Consider the following 27,857-nt stretch of genomic DNA (forward strand, 5'->3'; position numbering starts at 1 on the left):
CATTACCCGGTGACTGAGTGGAATTCATTTGAATTGTTCAGATCTTTAGGATTGCCCTTCCATATAAATGATATAGACAGTGAATATTAATCATGTTACCAAAACCTTTGACAATACCAAACACCATTCTTTGTATCAAACCTGGGAAAGGCATACTACTTAACATACTTAAATTTGTTCCAGTTATGTAGAATTCAAACTGTAGAGAGTCGTTTGTAATGTTTTTTTGAGAGTTTTAGAGATCAGGAGACTGTTTTTACTGGGACTTTTCGGAAAACATTTTGCCATCGCCTCTTTGAATTCTTATTGATCTTTTAACGCTAATCATGCGTCAGACCTTTTAGAATTGCTGAAAAATCATTTTTTATAACAATTGGAGAAGTTTCATTTTCATTCTCTCTGCAACCAGCTCTATGAATTATTCCACTTCAAAATTGCCGCAGTAAATTTCTGTGCAAAGGATTTTGAGGTATTTTATGAAAATTAAACTCAAATTAAATATATATTTGTTTGAAACTCCTACTAAGATATTATGAGGCGATGTGTCATTTTTGAATGACCTAATGTTCAATTTACTCCCTGGGAAGAGGGCTTACCTACTCCAAGGCGAAGTTTTCGTATTGAATATTCAATGACTAAAAATAATTCAAAGGTTCTCTCATAGGGAGGAAAAACCATTGATATCCACAAAAAAAAATGTCTGAAGGATTTTTGCTTTAATTGTCAATATAATATTGAAAAATATTTGAATCGATTTTATGACTGAATTTCTGAATACTTTTGGTCAAAAATAAACTGAATCGATAATAATCAGAAGTATGTCAATGAATCTAAGTGGAAATTTCTAGGTCTAAATGAGGTATATTGATGTATGCTTTACTTTTTGAATAAGCTTCTTGAAGAAATTTCAAATTGCGAAACTGTCAAATTAAATCATTTCAGTTAATTTAAAATACTTAAATATTGTCAAAATTTCTTTCTTTTTCAAAATTGAAATCTTGAGATTTGGAAGTTGAACTATTTTTGACTGCTAAATTGAAAGATTATTATTGTTTTGAGAAGAGCATTTATATGATGTAACTTTTTAACGAAGAAAAATAATTTTGAGGTATGCGTTGTTGGTTTACGTTTACTTTTATCATAATCTTTTATACACTCCTGTCTCAGTGACCCGGTGAAGAAAAGTTCACCAGGTTTGTATTTGAGATATCTAAAAGCCATTGGGATGATTTGATTGGGGTAGAGAATTTGAATTAATTTTGAGCGGCTTTACTCATCATCCCTACCGGGAATTAGGCCATTTTTGTTTGGTACTTATTTTCACCGAGTTATTCACCAGGGTGGGTTTGACTGGGTTACTGATACAGGGGTGTTTTTTAGAGAAGACATGATCAGTAGGTTTTCGTTAAAAATCTAATTTGATTAAATGAATTTCGAAATTTCAATCCAAACACAAAAATTCAAATTCAAATAGCAAACTCCTTCCTTGAAGGTAAGGTCACACGCTAGAAAACCTTCAAGGAACTAAAAAGAGCGTTTTTTATGACAGTTTCTTGACGATGAGATTAAAAGTGATCGAAAACCAGAGCTTATATTACTTATTGAACAAGAGAACGTCAAATTAAAGAGCGTCAACTATCATTCGAAATATTGTCATCTTGACAATATGGTCCCACCACTGATATAAATTTCTCCTCTTCTTTAGCTAAGTTAGAAAGGGTGAGGGGTGTTGTAATTGATAATTTAAGGCACTTCTAGTACCACTCTTGTTTGCCCGCTGCCCTCACACCCCTGAGATGCATAATCTGTCAACAGACCCTCATACGATTAAAATAATTAGTCCCGAGGGGGGGGGGGTACTAGGGTTGGCGAATGAGGGGTATGTGCAGACGGGACTTCCGAAAGCCGACCCTCAGAGAGACTAATTTAAAACTTTCTGACTTTTCCAACCCTTAGAGAGACTTTGAAAGGTGAAAAAAACCAACCCTTACCGTCCGCACATACCCATCATCCATTTTTGCCTAAGCACCCCCCCCCCGTGTAATTCTCAGAACTAAGAAGATTTCCTGGGCGATGGGTAAAGGACTGCTTTCATGTCTTTCAAACTTTGTCGCAAGATTTGCATGATTATTTTCCGATATCGTATTTTCAGGGTATTTTCAATTCGTGAGGAAGATCTTTGAAAATTTTCTTGTTTTTCACTTCTTTTAGAATAAGTGACAGTTTTGAATCAAGTTTTTGGAAATCTGGAGAATTTGGATTTCTATCTGTCATCTACACAAATGAATGAATCATCTTTCGACGTCTGAATAAAATCGTATCTAAGTAACTGAACATAAATATTCCTGAACCAATCCAATGAATTATTTATTAAAATTCAAAATCAAAATTATTTGAAACTAAAATTTTCAAAAATGTCAAGTAATATATTGAAATGGAATTCTTACTGACTCTGCTGGATATAAAAACAAATCTATGGTGCAATTTGTTTCAAAAAAGTAAATTAACATTCAATTTCACTTGGGCAAAATTTACTTAATTTTGATTTTTGGCCTTTAATTTTGTTTAAAAGTATTTTAGACTCTCGGTAGCTTGAACACTAAGGAGTATTTCAGACAAGAGTTACTCGATTCAAAGGAAAAGTTCTCAATTTTTAAATTTTTTATTCTTAAGGGCGCTTTGTTGTAGTTAAGTATAGTTTACTTCTCTTTAATTCGATTTTCAAGGGACAGAAAATATTTTTCGAGTTATAGAAAGATTCGAATAACGGGGAGTATTGTATACGACTTTCCTGCTTCAGTGATTTATTAGTTCGAATTACAGAAAGATTTGAATCATAGAGGTTCGTATTAGAAAGAATTGACACTTGATTATTTAATTATCCCCCTAAACTCGATCCAATCCTTTTTGACAAATCTTTTTTGTCTATATGTGCGAAAAAAGGACTGGGACGGTTTTAGTGGGATAAAGTGGACAAAAAAATGTCCACGCGGCAATTGGCGGCTACGGTCGAAAAGGTGTATTGCAAAGTAATTCGAGTAACGTTGACCAGACAACGTTCTTACAACCTCTTTCCAATGTTAGATTTAGATGTGCGTTATTGTTACGTTGTTCTGACGTGTAGTGGCTGGTATGGTATATCGGGTGTTAATTTGCTTTGTCTAAAAAACGGTTTTTCCTAGTCTGACTTGCAAACCTCTATAGATATATTTCCTATGAAGCTCTTTTCGTTGGAGGATGAGCAGAATCCTAGGTTTCTTCTCCAAAATTTAGGATTTTTCTTTTTGGTTTTAGAAAATTGATGTTTCAGATGCGATCAATACATTTATTGGCAATCTTTCTTTTGTTTTTGACATTGGAACAAGCAAGTTCTCAGCAACATGGTAAGTGTTTAATCACATTTTATGCAGAATTAAAAAAGAAACTTTTCAATTCCATGGATGATGTGAATCTTAATAAGTGTCCTCATATTTTTGTAGCCGCGGCTTTCTTATACTATGGTTGAGATATCTATCCATAGTTGGTAAATTTTCCCATTATTTCTTAAGATATGTCTTTAAGTGTTTTCACTAAATAATTTTTCAGATGGTATTTGCCGCGACATAAAGAAATATCCAGTGGGATTTTACCCTTTCCAAAAATCGACCGGTGGACAAAACATTTACGGTGATTCTGCGACAGAAGCTAAGATCAATGATGTTTTTTACGCTAAGGATATCGACGGCCAATTCGAGTCTGCCATAAGGTTCAGCGGCTCACCGACGTCGTACGTCGAAATCCCTCGGCACCCGGCTCTTGACACGGCAAGGGATATCTCTATCGTATTCAGTATTTACCCTGAAGGAGATGGATTGGAGATTTTATCTTACAAAACGACCGGTGGTGGAGTGCAGATCGGACAACGAAAAGGATCCAAACCCGGCATCTCTAACCTCTTTGTCCGTTTCACTAAAAGAACGCTCCTCCTGGTTGATGATTTGACGGAGGAATGTCTTGAACACAACAAATGGAATATCATTGCAGTCACGTACAGCTATGATACAGGAGAAGCGTGTTTATATAAAAATGGTGAACTCCTAAAGAAAATCAACGTTGGAACTAACTACATCGCAACACAATTCCCAATCCGTGTGGGAGCTTTGGAGTTTGGTTCTTCACCATTCGAAGGACTCGTTTCTTGCCTACAAATCTACAATTTCACTCTGGATTTGGAAACAGTGAAACAAGCTCAATACACTTGCCGGAAGAGTAAGATTTATGTCTGAAGATTTTTGTTTCTTTCTTAAAAGGATTTTTGCTATTTTGTCAGATTTTGATACGATCCGGTCCATTTTAGAGTGTACGATTCTACAAATTTCTATTAACTTATTCAAACCAACTTCAAACCAAAGTAAATGAATAAGTTTTAGCTTCAGTGAAGTTTTTGCCGTGAAGTGTCTTCTAAATTCTTGAACAAATCGATATGTTATTACTTAAAAAATATTTTTGATATAATAACTCCTATTCTGTTTTTTTCATTGCAGCCAGCACAGTCTTATCACTCGCTGAGAGCTCCATTGACCACAAAGAATATCCAGAACCAGGAAATGACATCAAATTGATCATCAAAGAAGAAAATCCAGATACTCATATCATCATCGATTTTGGGGATGGTTCACCAAAACTTCGAACCAGGGAACGCGAGATCATTCACCAGTATGAAGAACATGGTGTTTATAAGCCAGAAATCTCACTTTGTCTTGGCTGTGATAGCAACAATATCAAATTCCCTCATTTCGTTCGTGTTTTCTCTTATGTTGAGAAACCAGCTAAGCTGTCAGTCACTGTACCTGAAGTCACTCTTCTTGGTACTGAAGCAACCATTAAAGCTACACTTGAGGAAGGAACTTTCTTTAACTGTACCTGGGATTTCAGTGATAATTCAGATCCAGTCACCAGCATCTATGAAAACCTTAAAACACAATCAGTTAACCATGAATATAAAAAACCAGCTATCTATCACGGTTCGGTGCAATGTTTCAACCGTAAAGCAACACTCACCAAATCCTTCAAAGTGGATGTACAAAAACCAATTAAAGGATTGCAAATTGATCCCATTGAACCTCAATCGGTGAACAGAGGTTTCAAAGTCACATGGAGCGTTGATGAAGGTTTTCCGATCCGCTTCAAGGCTTTCATCGATGGTGTGGAGCAAATGGTTGTTCAAGATGTAATGGTTGGTGAAGCTCAAATCAATCCATCAGTCTTCAACAACACTTTTGGTGTCTACAAAGTTAGCATCCAGACCTCCAATGACGTCACTCCTGTCATTACCGAACAAAAGGAAATTGATGTCCATCCCTTGATTAACGCTGTTTCGATCAACGTTCCTAAACATACTATCGAGGTCAACGAAACTTTAAGTTTTGTTGCTGATTCTAAAAATCCTTCTTTCAAAAGTTATCCTCATTATGAATGGGAGTTTGGAGATGGTAGCAAAGCTATGACAGAGAATGTGAACCACACTTCACACAAGTTTGCAATGTATGGTCAAGCCTTAGTCAAAGTGACCACAAAAAATCCAACAGCTTTTCATCTATCCATTGTCGAAATCAACATTTTGAGACCAGTACTTCTTTTAGATGGTTTGAAGTGTACAGCACGACCATCTCTGGCAAGGGAAAAAGCTAAGTTGACTTGCGAGATTGAGATTGGATCTGACTTTACGTGCTCAGTCGATTGGGATGGTGAAGGCACAACACAACACGATTTCACTGATCACAAATATTATCTGGAACAATCAGTTGCCAAGGAACAATTCAAGAACCTTAAATTCGAAGACTCTTTTTACATCGAGCATCCTAAAGACTACATCCTAAGCATTAATTGTAATAACCGTTTGAGCCGAGTCAGCTACCAAACTAAACTTATTGTCCAGGATAAAGTTGATAATGTTGACATCACTGAAACTGATCCACAATCCTTTGGGAACAAATTCAGTGTCACATGGCAAGCAACCACAGGAACTGAGGTCCAATACAAGATCTTTTGGAACGAAAGAGAACTCCTCAACATTGAATTCATCAATGGAAAACCTTCAACTGAAATCACCAAAGAAATTTACCGAGAAGCTGGAATCCATACTTTCGCTGTTGTAGCGTGGAACGAGATATCAGAGAAAGTTCGTAAAGAATCAACTATCATTATTGAGCACGATGTCTCTGATCTGATCGTGAATCTGATTTCACCGAATCCATTCTTGGAGGTCCTTGAGAATGTGACCATTGACTTCAAAGCACAGCTTGGAAGCAACCCTCATTACCGAATCAAATTCAGTGATAACCCACACGATGTTTTGACAACTGGCAACCAACATATTAGATCTTACGCGAACTACGGTGACTTTGAAGTGACCGTTGTCGCATACAACAATGTCAGTGAAACAGAGATCAAGAAGCATGTTACTGTCTTGAAACCTGTTTTACCTCTTGGATCCATTGAGCTGTCAGCACCAAACGAGAATGTGTCGGAATCAGTTGAAATGACAGCGATTGTCTCCCAAGGATCTGATTTCATTTGCCATATCATTTATGGTGATGGATATGAGCATAACACTACTGAGATGTACACAACCTATTACACAAGCATCGAAGAACGAATTATCAAGAAATACGAAAACATTAAAATCCCTTTCTCACACGCCTACAGTGAAGTCAAAATTTACACCTTGGAAATGACATGTGCGAACAGATTGAATAGAGTCAGTGCTAAAACTGAAGTTGCAATTTTCCAACCTTTAGTCCCTTTTAAGATCATCGTGCCAGAAACAAATGAGCAAAACTCATTGGTCAAGATTGAAATCTCTTATGAGAATGACATCACAATCACCAAGCATAAATATAATGTTGATTTTGGAGATAATAACAAAGAAGAAACCGAATTAAACCGCATCGATCACACCTATGACGAGTTTGGTGAATACATCATCAAAGTCACTGCAGTCAGTCCTGTAGGATCGATCACAATCAATCAGAAAATCATCATCCTTAAACCTGTGATTGCATTGAAGAATCTCAGAGTGACGTCTAACCCGGTGAATCTGACGGAGCCGACAATCTTGAACATTGGGCTTGGTGAAGGATCAGACTTCAAATGCAACATCATTTGGCTTCCAACACACCAAACCACAGTAGACAAAAGTGAAGAATTAGTCTATTACGATAAACTAGACATGAAACCGTTCCAAGACCTCGCTTTTCATGCTCAATATATCTATAAGAATGAGGGTCATCACAAAGTGGAGATTGAATGTGGAAACCGATTGGGAAGCTTGACCAAAGATATCACAGTTATTACGCAAGTTGCTTTGAAAGGTTTTTACATCAAACCTGTGCTTCCACAAAAATTCGGCGATGACTTCTACATTTACTATGAAGTTGAACGTGGCTCTGACCTTACGATCGCTTGCGAATTTAACGGCCAATCAGTGCCAGTGATCAAGAATGAGAAACGAGTACACATCACCTCAGACATGTACGCAACACCTGGTGTGTTCTCATTCAAATTCACTGGATCCAATTTAGTCAGTGCAAGTATTACCAGAGAAAGCCAAGTGGTGATTGATAAGGAGATCAAGAATGTCACCATTTCTGCCAGTAAGAACACCATCGAAGTCAATGAAACAGTTTCTTTCAATGTTGCAAGCATTGGTGGAAGTGCTATCTTGTATGATATCGACTTCAATGACGGAAACAAAGAAATCGCAGTCACTAAAACTCAATTTCAGCATAACTTCCTTGTTCAGAAGATCTATGAAATCACCATAACAGCTTACAATAACATCAGCAAAGTACATGGTAATATCAAAGTTGAAGTTTTGAAACCTGTTCTACCCTTGGTTGGACTTACCTTGAAAGCTCCAAAACATATCAATATTTCTTCACCGTACACACTTCATTTGATGTTAGACCAAGGATCAGATTTCGAATGTGTGATTAGTTATGACAATGAGCAAACCGATAAGATTACAACTCAAAAATCAGATTACTACACACATGAACCTCGATGGAGCACCGCAGAATTCAAGAATTTGAAACTCAATCAAAATAAAGCATTTTCAAAAGTGGGTACCAACAAAATCCAGGCCAAATGCACAAATCGTCTACATGAGATCGAGGCTGAAACTTCACTAGAGGTACATGTACCACTATCCGGTTTCACCATTGACGCAAGCAAACAAACTGTTGAAATTAATGAAACAATTGATTTCCAGATTCAAGGGATTGAATCAGTAATTGCACCCATATTCAACATCAATGGTGGTCAATATGGAAAACAATTAACAACTGAATTATTCCATTTCAAGAACTCATTCACTCATCATGGCACCAATGAAGTCATTGTTAACGCCACAAACCCAACCAGTACACTGGAAAGATCCATCAAAATCAATGTCTTGAAACCTGTATTGGAATTGCAAGGACTTTCAGCTATGGTGAACCCAACAAATCTTTCTGACGAGGCTGTTTTAACTGTGAAAATGCAAAAAGGATCAGACTTTGAGTGTGAGATTCAATGGGGAGATGGAAGCAAAAAGACCGAGGAGAGCTTCAAGAAGGAATATTTGTTTTACAAAGATCTTTCCTTGAATGAGAAACCATTTAGTGATATTGAAATGAAATTCAAGCATCGCTTCCAAAAGGTTGGTGTTTACTCTATCAACATCAAATGTCAAAATCGTAAAAATGAGGTCACTGCAAATACACAAGTGGATATCCAGACTCCAATCACAGGCTTCAAGCTTTTACCAGTCGATCCCAAGAGATTCGGGGCAACCTTCCAACTGAAGTGGACAACTGGTGAAGGATCTAATCTCGAATATAAAGTATTCTGGGAGAAATTGGAAGTCGATTACCAAAGATCAGCTGGTAACAGAGATAGTTTTGCAACTATCTCACCAGAGCATTACACTGAAGCTAGAATCTACAAATACACTGTTTGTGCGAAGAACAAAGTCTCCAATGCTGGTAATCTAACATCTACGGTAATCATTGAGGAGCAGCTGAAGAATCTTGATGTTGCTCTTTCCAAATCACAAGAAGTTGAGGTTAATGAGACAATTCAAGTCAAGGTCAACTTAGGCTCTGGTAATAATCCACACTTTAAATACATCTCTGGAGATGGTTCAGAGAAGGCATCGATGCAACTCCAGCATCCTGTATCCTACACCAAACAAGGTACCTATCGTGTTACCGTCCAAGCTTGGAACAATGTCAGTCGTATTGAAGCTGAAGCAACTTTAACAGTCATCAAACCAGTGTTACCGATCACCAAAGTGATTGCTGAAACAAAGATTGCGTACGATACCGCAAAGGTCACTGAGATTACAGTCATCGTAAAAAGTGGTTCTGATTTCAAATGCTCCATCGTGTATGGGGATGGACAACAGGAAATTACAGAAACCATGAACACACATTATTATGAAAATGGACATATTGAAAAGATGGAGGATTTCAAAGATACCAAGATTGTTTTCAAGCACAATTACACTCAAGGAGATGCTTACAATGTCCAAGTGACTTGCAACAATCGCATCTCAACACAATCTGCCAGAACCAAAGTTTTTATTCAAGGAAAAATCTCAGATCTTCACATCAATGCAATCAAACCACAAAAAGTTGGCGAAGAATTTCCAATCAATTTCAAAGTTGCCAAAGGTACCAACATCACATATTTTGTCCATTTCCAAAATAAAGTCTTCAGACACCACAGTGATGGCAGTGCTTTGATGGAACGAGTTGTGTCCAGTGATCGTCCGGGGGTTTTCAGTATCCTAATCAATGCGACCAATCATATCACTGGTATTCTTGTTGGCCGAGTCAAAGTTATCATTGAAGATCCAATCCAAGAGCTGAAGATTCAATCACCAGAAGAAGGAGTTAAACTTGAAGTTGGAGAGAAGTTTGAATTTTGTTATGGAATCAAGCAAGGATCAAATCCACATTTCCAGCCTGTATTTGATGGTCATGCACTAGAACTAACAGAAGATCAGAATAAACTGAAAATGGTAGATGGGAAGTATCAATTCTGTTTCAAACACAAATTTGATTTACATTCCAACTTCACAACTGGTGTTCCAAAGCTTACATTAAATTTAAAGTTGAGCGCCAAGAACAACGTAACCGACATTTCCGTCAAAAAGCAAATCACTCTGATGAAACCAGTTCTCGATATTAAGATGACGTCATTGACTTGCCCACCCAACATCACTGAATCTAAGACTCGATTATCCTTGGTTGTCAGCGGATCTGATTTGATATGCACTTGGGCAATGGAGACGAAAGAAAATACAGTGTCCGAAATTTCAGACATTTTTTACAAAGACGGCATCTCTGACCTTTCAAAATTTACTGACATGAACAAAGACCATACTGAAGTTTATCAAAAAGCTGGAGCTTACAAAGTCAATGTAAGATGTGAAAACCGCAAAGGTTCCCAAGCCTTATCAACTATCTGTTTAGTCCTAGACGCAATCGCCGGAGTCGAAGTCGAAGACATCGGTTCCAAGTTATTCGGGGCATCCCACAACATTGAATGGACGCAAGAGAAGGGTACTAACATTACTTACACTGTCAAAATCAATGGCAAGGAATTTAAGGATATTCAAATTGACGAACAAGGGAAAAACTTTGTTTTCCTACCCAAGGATTTTGCAGATTCCCCTGGTGATTATCATGGTAAAATTATCGCCTCAAACCTGGTCACACAGAATCTTGTTACTAAATTCATGATTCGTTTGGAACGTAAACTGACAATCGAAGATGTGAAAATCACATATGAACACGGCAAAACCGGACAAGATCAGTCCGGCCACGGAGACGGTTCTTATTATCCAGTGCGACGTGACCTTACTTTCAGTATGAAAGCCAACTCGGATGAATTCGACATTGAATGGAATATTGAGACACCAGGTCTCAGTTTACCAGAGGTTAGCAACCAAGACAAATTATTTGAACATCGTTTTGAAGAACCTGGACCACGTGTTGTCAAATACAAGATCTCAAACAACATCAGTTCAGCTGATGGGCAAATGGAGTTGACTTTCATCGAGCCAGTTGGTTACGTCTCCCTAATGAGCAACTCACCACAATGGATTGGTTTTGGAATGAATTTCACAATCTACATGTCGGAGAAAGGTCAAGAAACATGCTTCAGACTTGAAACAGGCGATTCTTCAGTATATTACTACACAACAGAAAAAGGAGATTGTGGTGAATTCTACCCTGGTATCACAAAACAAAACATTTCTGGTATCTTCCCAAAACACCAAGACTCGTTAGTTGTCTTCCATAATTACTCCACTTGGGATTTCTATACAGCAAAAGTGACAGCTATTAATCACCTGTCAGCTCAAAACGCCTCTGTAACAGTCTTAGCATCCGAAGTCATCTGCAACTACCCTGAAGTCAACATCACAAATTTGGGAATCTCAGCTTTCTACCCAACAAGGTTGGCACGTTCTGAAAAGATGAGCGTCTATGTTGACACAACACTCCAATGTGAATATGCATCCAAAACAAAATACGAATGGAAAATTTATAAATACAATCCATCAAACGGGAAACTTACGCCAACTTTATTCGATAATCAAACGGACTACGGATTCGACCCTTACACACAAAAAGATTTAATCATCAAAAAGAAAACTTTGTGGTACGGTATTTATCTCATCAAAGTAACTGTCACCATGGCGAACCCAAAAACCACTGTTTTCAAACAAGCAGCTAGAGGTTATCTACAAATTTACCCATCCGAGTTGATCGCTGCGGTCGAAGGTGGAGCGCTCATCAGACGTGGCTCATCAAAACCGATCCCTGTCAGCGCGGGTGCTTCGTGTGATCCTGATATAAAAAAGAACGATTTCACAGGTAACATTTTTCATCATCTATATTTTAAGTTATACATTTTTCGAAAAGACCGTAAGAAATAGCTCGAGTTTAACTAATATTTGAGAATTAGGTACTGCCTTTCTTTCCTAAATACTCCCTATATATACACACTCATTTTACTTTGAAAGATAAATCATAATAAAAGCATTGTTTTGAAACGCCTTATTCTGGCTTACCAATAGTTGATAAGATCTTACTTGAAATACTTTTTGCAGGAATGAATTTCACTTGGTATTGTTTCAATGCGATGGAAAGTATTGACCCAGCATTCGCACTACAACACAATGAAATCCCTAATTACAAAGTGGCTGTTCTCAACCCTCTTCCTTATGACAAGGAAGTCGTTAAAAATGGTGGTTGCTATGGAAATGGAACTTATTTCTTCAATACCACAGGTGAGCGTTGATCTCTTCATGAAAAGATGAAAATTTAAATATCACGATCCCCAAATTCCATTGATTTTGGTGCGTATTGTATTTTCGGTATGGAACATAAAATTTCTTGATCAACTCCAGAAAATCTGAATACAGTTGAGTCTCTTTTACTCGAACGTCCATAACTCGAAATTTCGAACTAATTTGTGTTCCCCGTGGGTGTTCGAGTTATGGAGACTTTTTATAAATTTATAAATCTATTTTGTGAATTGACTTTTGAACGACCCCTAAAAAGGCTATTCAAAGATCCTTGATCACATCTACCAAAAAAACTAGTCACTTGGTAACAACAGCTCATTTCTTCTGTATGTTTTTCTTAGACAAGATTTTCAATTTGGATGCGACAAAGATGGTGATTGATCAAGCTTACGTCATCATGTTGATCTTGAGTAAAGGACAACGAACGAGTTTGGGATATCAAGTCATCGAGGTTGTCAAAGGTTTGCCTCCAGAGATGGGAATCGAGTGAGTTGATTGCTTTTAAAAAAGATCCATTCTTTTAAGAACTTTTCAGATTAAACTAACACATTCTCTTGTCTTATATTGCTTTACTAAGCAATCGCTGAATTGTTTTCCAAATTCTGTGATTGACCTGTCTTTTAACGATGTCAGGCTACTTATTCATGACAATTTTTAAGCTCTTTTGGTACAGGATTCGTATTGACAAATCGACAAAGGAACAGGACATTCATGATTTCAAATTCTCAAGTAGTTCTTGATTATCTTTTTTAACGATTTTTTTCTATAGGTGCAAAGAAAATTGCTTTGAGAAAATCAACCCTTCCGGAAAATACGCCTTGATGAGTACTTGTAAAGGTGAAGTCTGCAAAAACCCTGACTTGCAATATGAGTGGGAAGTCTACACCGTCAAGGAAATCACAGCAGAAGGAAAAATTATATGGGAACTTGATACTCACGTCATGAAAGCTGTGGAGCAATATCGTCGTGAGGTTGTTTTCGTTATCAAGAAATTTACTCTAACACCTAGCAAGTTGTATCGATTCACTTTGCGAGCTGGTTTACCCGATGGTGCTAAAGGATTAGCTCAAAGAAATGGTTTTACAAACACGCCGCCAAAAGGTGGGCGTTGTTTCAGTGATGCAGAAGAGGGTGAGGCCATGACCACCCTGTTCACTTTCACCTGCTTAGACTGGGAAGATGAAGATATTCCACTACGCTACGAGTTTGTTTATTACAATGAAGTTGGAGCTGAATCCTTGTTCTTCTTTGGAGCATCTAACGTAGCAAGTGGTAAACTACCAATGGGTGCAGAGAAAGATAATTTCACAATTCGATTTGATGTGAGAGTTATCGATGTTTATGAAGCAACAAGCGTTGTCTCCTTCAATGTCACGGTACGATTCTTTTGTTTTTACTTTTCATAATATCACCCATCTAAGTTTTTTTTTGCTGGGAAGTTTTAGCACCCTTACAGGAACTTCCTGGTTGTAAAATGGCACCCTTAAGGACGGCACATTCCCGGGCCCTTTACTTGTGTAGGTACCCCCTACCGGGCTTAAGGATTACATATTTATTCTTAATAAAGACTGGAATTCTATGATATATTTTGTACAAGAACTTTTGACACAAGACAAATATTTACAATAAAATTTTAGCAAGAACGAAAAATGACACAATCTAATTTTTGAAAAATATTTTTACAAAAGGTTTTGATTTTCAATCATCTTATCTCCAATGCCCAAAATAGGGAAGACGACAATCCAATGACTCAGAATGACTCAAAATACAGCCTGAATTTTGGCAACCAAGCCACATAATGGACATGACGTAATGTTTTTGGCCTCGAGAAAAATTATGATGTAGTATTACTAATGAATATTCTCCACAAGCGTGGAAAAGTTTTACGTAGCAGAACAGTATTCGCTGACTTCTTTCAAATTACACCATTCATAACAGCATTCTTCTGAAGCATTGTCTTGTGTCGCCGCATACCCCAGTCTTCCTGATTTCTTGGACGGTTTCCTTAAAGTTTTAAGGAACTGCTTCGCTTGTTGATCTAAAGAGATATATAATAAACGTCAGTAAATCGTAATCTAGCACAAATATGGTCGTGGAGGGTAGAGCACCCAGCGACGGGTTGCATAATTGTGGGCCCGATCCCTATCCGGGTCACGCAAAATATCTAAAAATTGTGATTGATGCCTATTTGCTTGATACCTAGCAGTTAGAAAGAAGTCTAGTGTAAGTGTAGAAATCTAGAGAGAGAAATAGCACCCTCCTTTCATACAGCTATTGAAAGGGAAATTTCCTTAGGTTTAATTTTATCTGCGGGTAACATCAAATAGAATCCTACCTTTTAAAAGGAAATCAGGATTTGACAATGATCTTGCAGATCTTCGTTGAAAATGTGAAACTTGTTTGACGATCTTTGATGCTGCTTTACATTTGGATGCGTTTTTACAACAGTACTGGTAAGCCTTGATGAAGGTATCTCCACACAAACAGTGTAGTCCTGATTTATCGCTCTTTGAAATTTCTTTATTGGCTTCAACTCTTTGGGTGTTCAATACATGAAGCACAAGAAACGCCAAAATCGTTAAAACCTTCATATTTTTGTTTTAATTTTGCTCTGGTGTGTCTGCTATGCGTGATCCATGCAAATGATTAGTGGCCTGTGCAAATTTCGCGATTTTAAACCACTCTATCGGTCTACGTATGAGGCAATACATGATATTTGAGAATAAACAAGTTGTTTTTGTCGACAACGATTTAAAAATGATTCAAAGTAAATAGACGACGCCATTACTCTTCAAAAGTAGGCGCTATAAGAAAAATAAGTTTGTGGCATTGAACTGAGCGCTAATTAACCATAATACACCTATAACACTAAATTGGGTTAGCACCAAAAATATAATTAGACTAGTAAATACAATTTAGACGACGAGCTTTCCTTGATTGAAAATCTTTAAAAAAATGAAGATTTCATAAATTAAATTCGACAAGCCTTCCTTGATTCCACAAGCTTTTCTTGATTAAAATTCTTTGAAAAAATGAAAAGTTACACCTTTCATCGTAAGGCCAAATATCAAGAACAGAGCAGTGAGATTACACCATAAAAAGTTATATGGAAATAGCTAATCTTTACCGTAAACGATTCTGCTTTCCATGTCGGCGTTTTCGGATGTAAAATGAATCTGCTGCAAAAAAGTTGTCGGTACTAAAAAGTATTTTCCTTATCTTTCGCACAAAAAGAACCTTGGATAAGTCATAAATCTTTATAAGAAAAATAGGACCAGTATAAAACACCAGTGGATGTTTCTTATAAAAATAACCACTTGGAGAGTGTTTGAGAATATAGTACTGTTACATTTACTTTTCGCGAGAAAGAAGAGATCATTTACTTGCATCGTGGGAAAGAAATTTAGTAAGGTCAATAAATATTCACCCTTTGATAAATACTCAACCCTCTTGACTGACAGCTGGTTGCAAAATCTTTTGACAAAAGAAGCGTAGGCTTTAGATTTCAAGGACCTGCTAAAAATATAATTGGTTGATTTTGCAAACGGATACCTTTCCAAATAATTTTTTATCCCAGAAAAAGGAAACTTGGTTGTCATCAAACTAATTTTAGATTTCTTCCCGACCAATCATCTTTTTAACATTAAGTCAGTTTCTGTTGACTTTCTGTGCACTTACTCAAATTCCCTACACACTCATGTCTAGGTGGTGGGTGTTTAAATAGTGGCAAAGAACTTTCACAATCGAGCGCTGCCAATTAAAAGGAACTTAAAAAAAATAATGAAGCAATCAAAACCACACAAATACTTATTAATTTGATACAAATATAACACTCGAATTATTTTTTTATCTATTTTAATTACGACAGGTACGTGAGCCAAAACTAACGGAAGACGAAATGATCGCCAAACTTTTGAACATGACTCAAGGAGAGAACAGCGAACTGGAAATCATCGTCAACTCAGGTGACACCCAAGCTATTGCTAAACTAATGAATTCGGTCACGTCAATTTTGAACAAAAACAGTGACAAAGCCGGTAAACGAAAGAAGGAACGATCCAAGATGCTAGCCCACCTGTCAATCAATGGTACACTTCAAATCAATGGTAGTGTTATTTTTCATAATGGTACCGTTTTGCATAACAACAAAACAGCGGTTCTTGGCAACGGAACGATTATCCAGAAGAACGGAACAGTGGAACACCCTAACGGAACTCTCCATCATAACGGAACTTGGTTATTTGGCAACCATACTGGATTCAATATTACAGAGCTGACCGAAGAACAACAACGACAACTCGATCGGGAAACGGTAATTGGTTTTCTTAAAACTTAAATAAAATCACGTGCAAAAGTCTTGTGGGTTGGATTTCAGTCGGCAGTTTTCAAAGCGAAATTATGTAGTTTCTTGAAGGTCATCGAAAGTATAATTGATACGTAATCAAGCATTAACGTATATATCGACATTTTAAATCTTTGATTTCTGGCTGGAATAGTCACGAGAAATCTAACCGTTAGCTGCCTTACGTTTATTTTTATCACGCTGAGGTCAGTTTCTTTGTTTTTTATTCAAATTGATATTACTCATAGATTCGTGCGGCTATGATCAAAGCGCTGAGTAATCAAAAATCAACCAGTCTAGAAGCCATGCGTCAGAATGCCGATGTCATGGGCAGCCTTACTAAATCAAAAGATGAAGTAAACGCAGAAGCCCAGGAAGCATCTGCAGGTTCCATGATGGGGATGACGTCACAATTGTCAGGGGAATCCTCTGGTGAGGATGGAGCAGGATCAGACGCTGTTGAAGGTGTGGCGGGAACCATGGCTTCTGGCTTGGGAAATCTTCTCGGATCAGCGGCTGGATCAGCTAAACCGAAGGTATTTTATTTCTCACCTTACATTCGGATTTAATTTCTGCGTTTAGATTTGGGTAAAGTTTTGTACATATGTAAATATTTCTTTTATTATTCTCCATATTCAACCACTAAAGAAGCATTGAGTTATTTCTGATATATAGCACCATCTCCTAATCGCTGGCGATAAGATCATAATACCACTTATAAAATATGTCAGTCATCTTACTCAATTTAACTAGTTATACCAAATTATACCGAGTTTATAACTCTCTCTGTAGGTAATGCCAAAAACAACGACCACCCGAGCACCCACCACTACAGTCAGTATCGAGAAATTCGAGAATCTGTTTGATGACGACTTCATCACCGTTTCTGATATCGACGAAGATTTCGTTGAAACAGACCCTGCTAAGTTAAAGGTGAGAAAATATCAATAATCAATGAAAAGCCGAAACTACTACTACTACTCGGTTTGATTCGAGATGGTAAGAAGTTGGCTTATGACCCAAACCTCAAACCAATGTCGAGAGTCACAAAGTTTTTAAGTAATTTTAAACCAGCTTCGTTCGTCAATGATATAAATAAAGAATAAATTCGATTTTTAAAAATATTTCCTCTTCCTTAGGCTCAAGAAACCGTTGCTGGTGTCTTCAAGGCCGCAGGGGACGTTGGGTCCTCAATGACGGGCAAGAAACTACCAGGAGAAGAATCGACTGTTATAGATAGTCCTTCAATGGCAATGGCTAGTGGTCAAGTTGACCCTGAGAAGATGGGAGCTCCAGTTTGTTCACCATCTGGTGCCGGCTTCAAAATGCCAAAGAATGGTAATTTGTTGAAAAACGCTGGAAACTCGACCAAAGTTCCCGCTATCGGCCAACAGGTATAGAACTACTCTTTTGTGTGATTAGAGCATTGCAGCTTTGACTGAAATTTTATAAAAATAAAGGGCCAGTATAAATGATTTTGAATTCAAAAGTTACATGAAACAAAGTGTGTCAGATTTATTATCAGAGGCTTGTTATTGGTTAAATTGTATAAATGATTATTTTATCTACTCTAATCATCTTGCTTTTTCTTCATTCGTTAGATGACAGCCATGAAAGACAATCCTTTCACTTGGGATCCATCAGGTGGAGTCTCTGGCACAGTCACTAGTGTTGTTTTGAACTCTGGTGGTGGAAACGGTCTCAAAGTTGACGGAGCTGATGAACCTATCGAAATCACAATGCCAAGAGAAGGTGAAGTTGATCCTCCTGCGTTAGTCTCATTCGGTCCTGACATGCAGAAATATGTTTACCACAAAGTAGAGATCGAAAACAACACTGCGTTCACAGCTCATATTATACCAGTTGGCAATTACTCAGAACCGCCTTTCAATGGTTCAGTCATGCTCAGTGTTTACGTGCGCCGAAAATTGAAACCTACAAACAAGAAATATGATTGGTCGTTTGTATTCCCAAAAGAAAAAAATGAAACTTTTGATGCGTGTAACCCAGCTCCTCCAGAAGCCAACTACACTCTCTTCATTTCTGATAAATATCTCAGTGAAGGAGTGTATTGGATTGGTGTAGGATACCTTGCACCACCAGGTATGCCTGAAGAAGCTCTGGTTAATACAACATTGAATTACACCTTGAGGATTTTCACTTCACAATGTAAATATTGGGATGAACCAAGCAGCAAATGGAAGACTGATGGATGTCATGTAAGTTTACAAAATAATTCCTTAGAGAATCATTCCCAGTTGGAAAAGTTTGAATTGGTGAAAAAGTGCTTTTTAATATTACACAAGAAGCCCAGAGGGCATGAAGGCCCAGCGAATAAAAGTATGAACTGAACAAGACTTGTGTAGCAGAGGGGATTTGAACCTGGAGTCGCTTATACAAGCCATAGACGCCTTAGACCATTCGGCTATCTCTTATTTACAACAATAAGAAATAATTCATAATATTTAAATCTTATATGCAGAGATGTTTTTTTCCTAACACGTGAACAACTGAACTGTTCACATGATAGAGAAATGTAAAAACAACTTTTTTTTAAAAGAACATCTTCCTAAAGAGAAGAAGGTTTGTTACGGTTTGTTACATTGTTTTTCTTAAAACACACTACATCTGTTATGTTCTTATAGTTATAGTTTTAATAGTTAATTGTATTTTCTCCTTTTATGTTTTTAACCAATAAAGACGATTTCAATTGTTTTTTATTCTGTCAATCATGTTCTAACAGCCAATCAAATCCTTCACAATCTGAATTAGCCTGTGCTTGAAAACGCCATATATGAAAACGCGTATCGCCTAGTAAATTGTTACACACTGACACCGGGCAGAATGCTAATGAAAGGCCCAGTACGCTAAAGCTAGCTGGGCCAACAATACAATGCACTCTCGTATAAATTTGAATTACTTGGAAAATTAACTCTGATTAAATCTGAGTCCCCCTCGAGGAGAATTTCTCTATTGAAAAATTTCTATAATGGGCTTTTCCAGAAAAAAACCGTGCACCCCCTGTTGAGGAGGTCCAACCTTTTGTAACCTACCCCCTTGGAATTCCAGGCAATTTTAGGATCATACCCCTCTGGAATTCCGAATTTTTACAAATTTTCAATCATTACCCCCTTGGAATTCCGCTTATTTTTGACGGATTTTCGTCTACCCTTATGGAATTCCACTGCGTTTCAAACCTTACCCCCTCGGAACGGAAATGGACCTCCTCAACAGGGGGTGCACGATTTTTTTCTGGAAAAGCCCAATTCGAATATCTCTGTTATTCGAACAAAGGGGAATCCCTGTTCGAATTTGAATCAGAGAGAGTCGCAACTTTGATATGAATTATAAGTACAGGAGACTTGTTTTGTTTTTGGGAACCTATAATATCAACCCATTTACCATTTCAGACTCGTAACCCAGCAAAAATTTGCCCAAAATTGCTGCATTTACTGAAATTTACCCAACATATTTAATTTTTTTCTCTCAATGTTTCAGGTTGGGCCAAAAACAGATATGGGTAAAACGCATTGTTTATGTACCCATTTAACATCATTCGGTGGTGGTCTTATCACAGCTCCTGCTCCGATTGACTTTAGTAAAGTATTTGCTGGATTTAAAGACATGTTTGCTAGTGGAAATGTAGGTGTGTTTTTTACCATCGTTGGAATGTTTGGCTTGTACATTTTGTTGGCTGTTTACAGTAGACGAATGGATAAAAAGGAGGAGGCGCAGATGGGTGTAACGCCTATCTTTAATCCAACCGACCCTGATTCAAATTACCAATACGAGATGACGTTCTATACGAACCGAGGATCAAACTCTGGAACAACCGCCCAAGTTTTCATCAATTTGGTTGGAACGAAAGGTGAAAGTGGACCAATGCCTTTGAAAGATACTGAAAGAGACGTCTTTATCCCTGGTGCTGTCAACTCCTTCTTGATCATGGTGCCTAATAATTTGGGTGAGATCAAACACGCAAGGTTGTGGCATGATAATGGAGGTTATTCGCCAGCGTGGAATATCCAGAAAATCACCATGAGAGATTTGCAGAACAACGAGCAATGGATCTTCCTGGGCGGATGGTGGGCGTTAGATGAGGGTGACTTCCAGATTGACAAGCAAATCAAACCAGCAACTGAAGCTGATTTAGCAGATTTCAAATTGCTGTTCCAAGAGAAATTAATGAAAGATCTCGGCGATGCTCACATTTGGTTTTCCATTTTCTTGCGACCACCGACAAGTCGATTTACTCGCCTACAACGTTTATCATGTTGCTTGACTATCCTTTGTCTGACTATGGTTTCAAGTGCTATGTTTTACGGTGCTGGCCCTGCTTCAGCTGAAGACGACGCTAATGCAATCGCGATCGGCCCTGTTAGGGTCAGTCTGAAGATGGTTATTATCGGCATTCAGTCCACTTTGGTTGTCATGCCGCCCACTGTTTTGATTGTTTTCTTGTTCGCATCCGCTAAACGTCGAAATGCGATTACTATTGAGAATTCGTTGAAGAAAGCACGTGATAAAAAAGAGCGCGAGGAGAATGGGGAGGAAAGTGATGATGAAATGACGGTTGGCTGTTGTTGCTTCAAAAGAAAACGCAAACGAAAAACGAAATCTAAGTCATGTTTCCGATGTTGTCGACGAGGTGCAGATGATTCTGAAAGTGAAGTTGACGAGTTTGATATTCTTGGAGAGGGGAATGAAGGTTTCGAACGTGATTCCACATCGAGGCTGAGTCGACGATCGTTAAAACCGATGATTCGTGGATATTACTCAAGTAGTGATGAAGGGGAGAGCGAAGCGAGTTATATGTCAAGCTCAGATGAGATCGATACATCCCCAGAATCAGAAGAAGAAGAAGAGGGCGAGCCCATTTTGGATATGGCGGAAATTGAGGCGTTAGAAGCAGAAGCGAACGCCAAGATGGCGGGAAATGATGGTGAACCAAAGAAAAAGGGATTGATTATGAAGTTGATTGAACGGTTCACTAAAGAGAAGGAATTAACTCCTGAAAAGAAACTTGAGAAGGAGAAAAAAGAAGTTGAAGCTCTTGAGAAGCAAATCCATGGAAGCTTACCATGGTGGGTCATCTATCCGGCCTGGGTGCTTGTCTTTTTAGGCTCAACATGTCCAGCTCTTTTCACTTTGTTTTATTCAATGATGTGGGGAAAAGTCAAATCGAATGAATGGTTGACTACACAAGCCTTATCCTTTTTCCAAGACACATTCGTTTCCCGGCCTTTGAAGATTATCGTTATCACAACTATGGTTGCCATTTTGATGAAGAACAAACCAAATGCTGAGGATGATTCTGTCAGCCCTGAACCATTAGGTGAGTTTGCTTTTTTCTTTACGCGTGCATTCAACAGATATTGATATGTTGCAAAATTTAGAATAGTGGTTATGTTTTGTGATAATTGTTCTAACATCGAAGTCAAACTAACTTGCATTTTTCATAATGTATAATAAATACTTTCCACAAATGACTTACGCTAAAAATTTCATGCTCGATATTTCAGAGGAGGATGACATCATGATTACATCTGGTCTTGAAAATGAACCCAAAGCTGATCTTGAAGCAATGTGTAAACCACCGAACGCTAAACGAGTAGCCATCATTCGGGCACAGAAGTTGAAAGAGAAGAAAATGAGCTCCATCTTGAGGGAATTAACAGCTTTCATTTTTTACATCTTACTTTTATTTTTGGTATCTGCCAGTAACCGTGACATTCATGCCTACCAACAAAGAGCTGTTATTGACAGGTTGCTTAAGAATGGAGGAAGCAAATTCACACCAATGGTTGCTGTTGACAAGGTAAGGACTATAACTGCAGTCACCCAATCGGCACACAACGTTGTTTCAACGTTCATCTAACATTATATGGACGTTGCGAAAGCTAGATAAACGTTGAAACAACGTTGTGTGCCAAGCTGGTCAACTTTCCGAACCTCTTTAATTTGGATCTTTCTGTAATTCGAACTAAAACATTAGTCCTCTCAGCTAGAAGGTAGTGTTAAATTCTCTCTGTAAATCGAGCTTTTCCCTAATTCGAAGACATTTCTTGGTCATTCGAAGATCGAGTTAGAGAGAGTCAACTCTATGCTTAACTCAAAACGAATTTAATTTACTGAGCTCTGGACCCCACGCAAAGGTTAAACTGCTCACGGCAGTTGCGGATCTAAAGGAAGGAGTCCAAAATTTTATTTTCTATTTCGCTTATTGTCATCAAAGCTCTTTGTCTTTAATACTATCGACCTCCCAGATATATTTCTTTACTAAATCTAGCTATCATAACCAGGGTTATTAAGTGGGGCGTACGGTATAGTAGAGGGCATTTTGTAAAATCGCTCGACTGTTTTGTTAGAAGCACTTGTTATACATTTTTGGAAAGCTAAGGGGTAGGGGAATCGAAATTACTATGTTTCCAATTTTTTTTCGGACACTTTGGTGTGATTTTCGGACAAAAATGACGGTCTCAGGCAAAATCATAGGGTTAAAAATTAATGAAAATTTTAGCTCGAGAAAACGGAGACCTGTTGTATAACTTTGGAAAGCTCTCAAAAAATTAAGATTAGAGATATATTGCAAGTATAGGTGATTTCAGTACCTAACTCGAGATATTGAGCTTCCGAAAGCGCAAAAGCTGGACAAAATAGCTGTTTCTGGCTAAAAAACACGGTTTTCAAGGGTTAATATCTCGAGTTAGGTACAGAAATCACCTATACTTGCAATATATCTCTAATCTTAATTTTTTGAGAGCTTTCCAAAAATATACAACAGGTCTCCGTTTTCTCGAGCTAAAATTTTCATTAATTTTTAACCCTATAATTTTTGCCTGAGACCGTCATATTTGTCCGAAAATCACACCAAATTGTCCGAAAAAAAATTGGAAACATAGTAATTTCGATTCCCCTACCCCTTAGCTTTCCAAAAATGTATAACAAGTGCTTCTAACAAAACAGTCAAGCGATTCCAAAAAATCGAACAAAATTCCCCCTACTAGTATTTCGGAATTGCGGAAATCGACCTTTTTTTCTTTTGGATTTCGGAACTCTGAAGTTGTTTCGGTATCGGAAATCCATGAATTTTTACTTCAAAATTTCGGTATTCATGATATGCACCATTGCAATGTCTTCCATTCCACCCAATAGCTGATTGGTTGAAAGTGACGTATTGACTGCTTTTACGTCACTTCCAACCAATGAGCTATTGGTTCCGTGACGTAATGTCAGAAGACATTGCAGTGGTGCATATCATGAATTATAAAGTTTTTATCCCCCTTTTTTGGAATTCATACATGAATAATCAAATTTGATGAAAAATTAGTCAAAACGAGGAAAAATTCCCAAAAAATCGGTATCGGAATTGCAAGTATTATTTTAAGGGAATTTCGGAAATTTTGGCAAAATTATTCGGTATTTCGGAAATCGCAGACCCCGTACGCCCTCCTATTAATATAGAAACATTTCAATCTCAAAAATAGTCGAATTTTAGCATCGGAGATTGTCATGAATGATTGTCATGGTCTTTTCTCATTTCTTTCAATCAAGGTCAATAGTGTACACAAGTTCTGGGATTATGTCAACCAAACGTTCATTCCAGCAATGTATTTCGAAAGTTGGTATAATGGTGATTACTACAATTACACAGCTTACGCCATGTTACGAGACACAAAGAGATTGGGGATCACTCGCTTACGACAAATTAGAACCAAGAATGGTTAGTTTATGCTCGTTAATATACTTTATTTTTCTAATTCTAAAAACTCAAACGAAAATAACTTTATTTATCATTTTACGTTCATCTCTTCTCTCGTAAATGATCTAACAGCCTGTGAATAGCTTCAGACAGCCGCCCTTTTTGAAGTCTAACATCACGTGACTATGAAGTGCCAAAAGAACAATAATAAATATTCATGACGCTGATTGAACTGCGAAATTAAGACTTAACAGTCTGTTCTTTATCCGTCATTCACTTCCCCAACTCAATTTCTTTAAAGAAGAACTTTAATGTATTAGTTGAGCCACCATTTCATTTTCCGCGTGTCTCCAGATAGTGGTCCTGAATTGGGATGTTCTAAACAAAATAATGATTCGACTTGTGGCAGGCTATGTTTTTATGGTTTTTAAAAGTATATGAAAACTAATTGTTCTAGGCCCGGATTTGTGCATTTTGTTAGAGTATATTGCACCTGGGGGGGGGGGGGGGGTACTAGGGCAAGATGGGTTACGGGGATGCACCGCTGGTCAGGGTACCTTTTTTAACCTCCACGAGTCCCAGGCAGGGTCGCAAAAACACCAAAATAGAAAAATCAGTCCCTCGTAGGGTGCCTATTTTTGGAAAATTTGGGGAAAAAGTAGAAAATTTGAGAAAATTTTGGAATTTCAGTCCCATTCACTTTTTTCACAAATTTCGAGTCCCATGTAGGGTCCATTTTTCATCCCTTAAAACCTTTTATTTCATTTTCAGATACCTGTACCATCCATCCGAAATTCCGCAAATACATCACCGATTGCAACGGCAAGTACACCATGGCTAACGAAGATCACAAATGGTACAAAGCCGGTTGGAAAGATCCCAAGAAAAAATCTGGCAAACAAAAGAAACGATTTTCTCCATGGAAATATGCGTCAGGTTTCGAATCACGTAATATCATACCAGTCATGGCAAGTTTGGAGACATACGCGGGTGGTGGTTATCTTGGAGAGCTTGGTATCAATGAGGCGTTCAGTTTGATGTATGAGCGTTATATGAAGAAATATAGTTGGGTTGACAGCAGTACCAGAGCTGTCTTCCTTGAATTCACATTATACAATCCTAACTTGAATCTAATCTCAGTTGGTGAAATCATGTTTGAATTCTTCAATTTCGGAGGTGTCCTTCCCAAAGCGGAAGTCTACGTCAGCCGAATGTATCGTAACTTGATTCCTGAACATAAAATCTTCTTGGCATTTGATATTATCTTTTTTATCTATGTTTTATATTGTTTCTACCGTGAGTGCAAGAAAATGAAACAGCTAAAGAAAGAGTACTTCAAATGCTTGGATAATATCACCAATCTTATCCTTGTGGTGCTTGGATTCGGTGTCATGGGTACTTACGCCATACGTTCAATGTCTTTGGGAACCAAAATCGGAGAATTCATTGAAGCACCTCACTTATTCATCAGTTTCTACCAAAACGCCATGTACCATGAAATGGTTGCAGTCTTGATGTCCTTAATCGACTTCATTGCCATCATCAAGTTTTTAATGTTCTTACAATTCAACAGAAATTTCTTAACACTGATTCAAACAGTTGTCCGAGCTGCACCAAAACTGGCCTTGTTCTGTATGTATATCTCTTTATGGATCGTCGCATTTGTTTTCTTCTCTTATCTTTTAATGGGTGCTGAAAGATACAATTTCAGTTCTCTACAACGCTCAACTTATTCATTGAATCTGCTTCTCCTTGGTGTTTTTGACTGGAATGATTTCATGTCACGTCCTATGGTTGGTCCATGGTTATTTGTTGTGTATTGCGTCATGATGACTTTTATGTTGATGAATATTTTCATGACCATCTTAATGGAATGTTACGCTATGGTTCAAATGGACGAGGAATTGAAGAAGAGAGAATTCCACTTGATGGAGTATATGATGGAAAGTTTCATGTTATCAATGGGTATCAAGAAAGCACCTGGTATTGGGGATGAGGAGATTCGTTGGCGCAAGAAGGATCCATATATTCAACGTATTAACCGTTTACAAAGATCCATTGAAGATAAGCGGATCAAGAAGATGAACAAAATGATCAACAAACTACACGCTGATGAGCTGATTGAGGATATTGAAATGGTTAGCTTGGAAATGATGTCATACCCTGATGAATTCTTTGATCTCATCCCATGTAGCATTAAAGTCAAACTTCAAACCATGTTAAGACGTGGTGAAATTGACTATAAAACATACTGCGAATTCCTGGAGATCAGCCTCATAGAGGAAGAAACAGGCAGCATTACCTCACGTGCTTCTCTGGACAGTCAGAAGACCTTGAACTTCGTACCCGACTTTGAGGACGAACAAGAAAACCTCAAACAGATTTTCAAAGAAGAAACAGACACCATCACCAGCGATCTATCAACTCTCGATGGATCCAGAACCACATCTTCAGCAACCAATGATCAAGATGTGCCGCACGAAGAGCGTGATACAACGGAAGAAGAATACTTGAGTCAATACCAACGAGCCGAAACCTTCTCACCACGAGGCATCGCAACTATTTCACAGCTCAATTTGCAGGTAACTTTTCCTAAAATTTAAAAACATAGCCAGAGAAAATAAAAAATTTTCCTTGCAGTTTTGGACATAGACAAATATTACTTCCGAGTATGAAGCTCAAACATCTGCTATTAAAAATTAAATCCTATCAAAACTTTCTATTTCATAGATCCCAGACGAAGAAATCGAAATCGAACAACCCCCAACATTGCACGAACTTCCCGAACAACTTCCAACACCATACGAACTTCCCGAACAACCTCCAACACAGTACGATCTTCCAGAACCAAAACAACAGCTTTTGGACAGTGCCGTTTCATTAGATTTGAACACCAGCCAAGATGGCTCCAACGCTCATTTGATCGTTTCCAAGAGACGCAGAGGAAAACCAAAACCGCGCATGGAAATGCCAACAATCCCTTCTGATCAGCAGATTGTGGAACTCCCGAACAGTCAGCGTAATTTCTCACCCGATACAAGTATTGATCTTGGCGCAGACGATTCTAACCCAGCTTCCTCGGCAACATACGTTTCTCTTGACTCTACGCGAGATCTTTTACAAGCTTCGCAAGATAAGACTGTGATGGTGGCTGCTTCACGAAGAAAAAAGAAAAAGAAGAACACTTCAGATGTTTAAAACTGAAACATCGAGAAATTTTCTTGCCAAAAAACAAAAAATATTCGATTTCTCTTTTTGAGGACGAGAGAGGGGACTTGTTATAAAGTTTTTAAAAAAAAAAGTGAAAGATGCAGGACATTGCACAAAATCTTTAAAATCTTTTGCACATTATGCATTGTAAATTTAACATCTGAGCACTAAATTTTGCACGAAATTTAAAAAATATTTATTTACTTAAAAATAAATATAAAAATTATGTCGAATAGTAAAAGTTAAATAAAGTTGAGTTTCAA

At 37.7% G+C, this 27,857-nt stretch overlaps 1 protein-coding gene across 1 annotated transcript; it reads left to right on the top strand.

Moving 5' to 3' along the window:
* Positions 1 to 1,017: 1,017 nt before the first annotated feature.
* LOC136819687 (polycystin-1-like) lies at positions 1,018 to 27,770 on the top strand. Its single transcript, XM_067075927.1, has 17 exons — positions 1,018 to 1,108; positions 3,295 to 3,383; positions 3,586 to 4,248; positions 4,524 to 11,906; positions 12,143 to 12,322; positions 12,682 to 12,826; positions 13,110 to 13,716; positions 16,209 to 16,652; positions 16,931 to 17,218; positions 17,475 to 17,615; positions 17,822 to 18,076; positions 18,284 to 18,901; positions 20,181 to 22,017; positions 22,205 to 22,500; positions 24,237 to 24,405; positions 25,156 to 26,966; positions 27,115 to 27,770. Exons 2-17 carry the CDS (start codon positions 3,302 to 3,304, stop codon positions 27,580 to 27,582), a joined length of 15,387 nt encoding a protein of 5,128 aa, XP_066932028.1. The 5' UTR covers positions 1,018 to 1,108; positions 3,295 to 3,301; the 3' UTR covers positions 27,583 to 27,770.
* Positions 27,771 to 27,857: the final 87 nt, after the last annotated feature.

This window comes from Clytia hemisphaerica, unplaced genomic scaffold (assembly GCF_902728285.1).
Source record: "Clytia hemisphaerica strain Z4C2 unplaced genomic scaffold, Clytia hemisphaerica genome assembly, whole genome shotgun sequence".
NCBI classification, from domain to species: Eukaryota; Metazoa; Cnidaria; class Hydrozoa; order Leptothecata; family Clytiidae; genus Clytia; species Clytia hemisphaerica.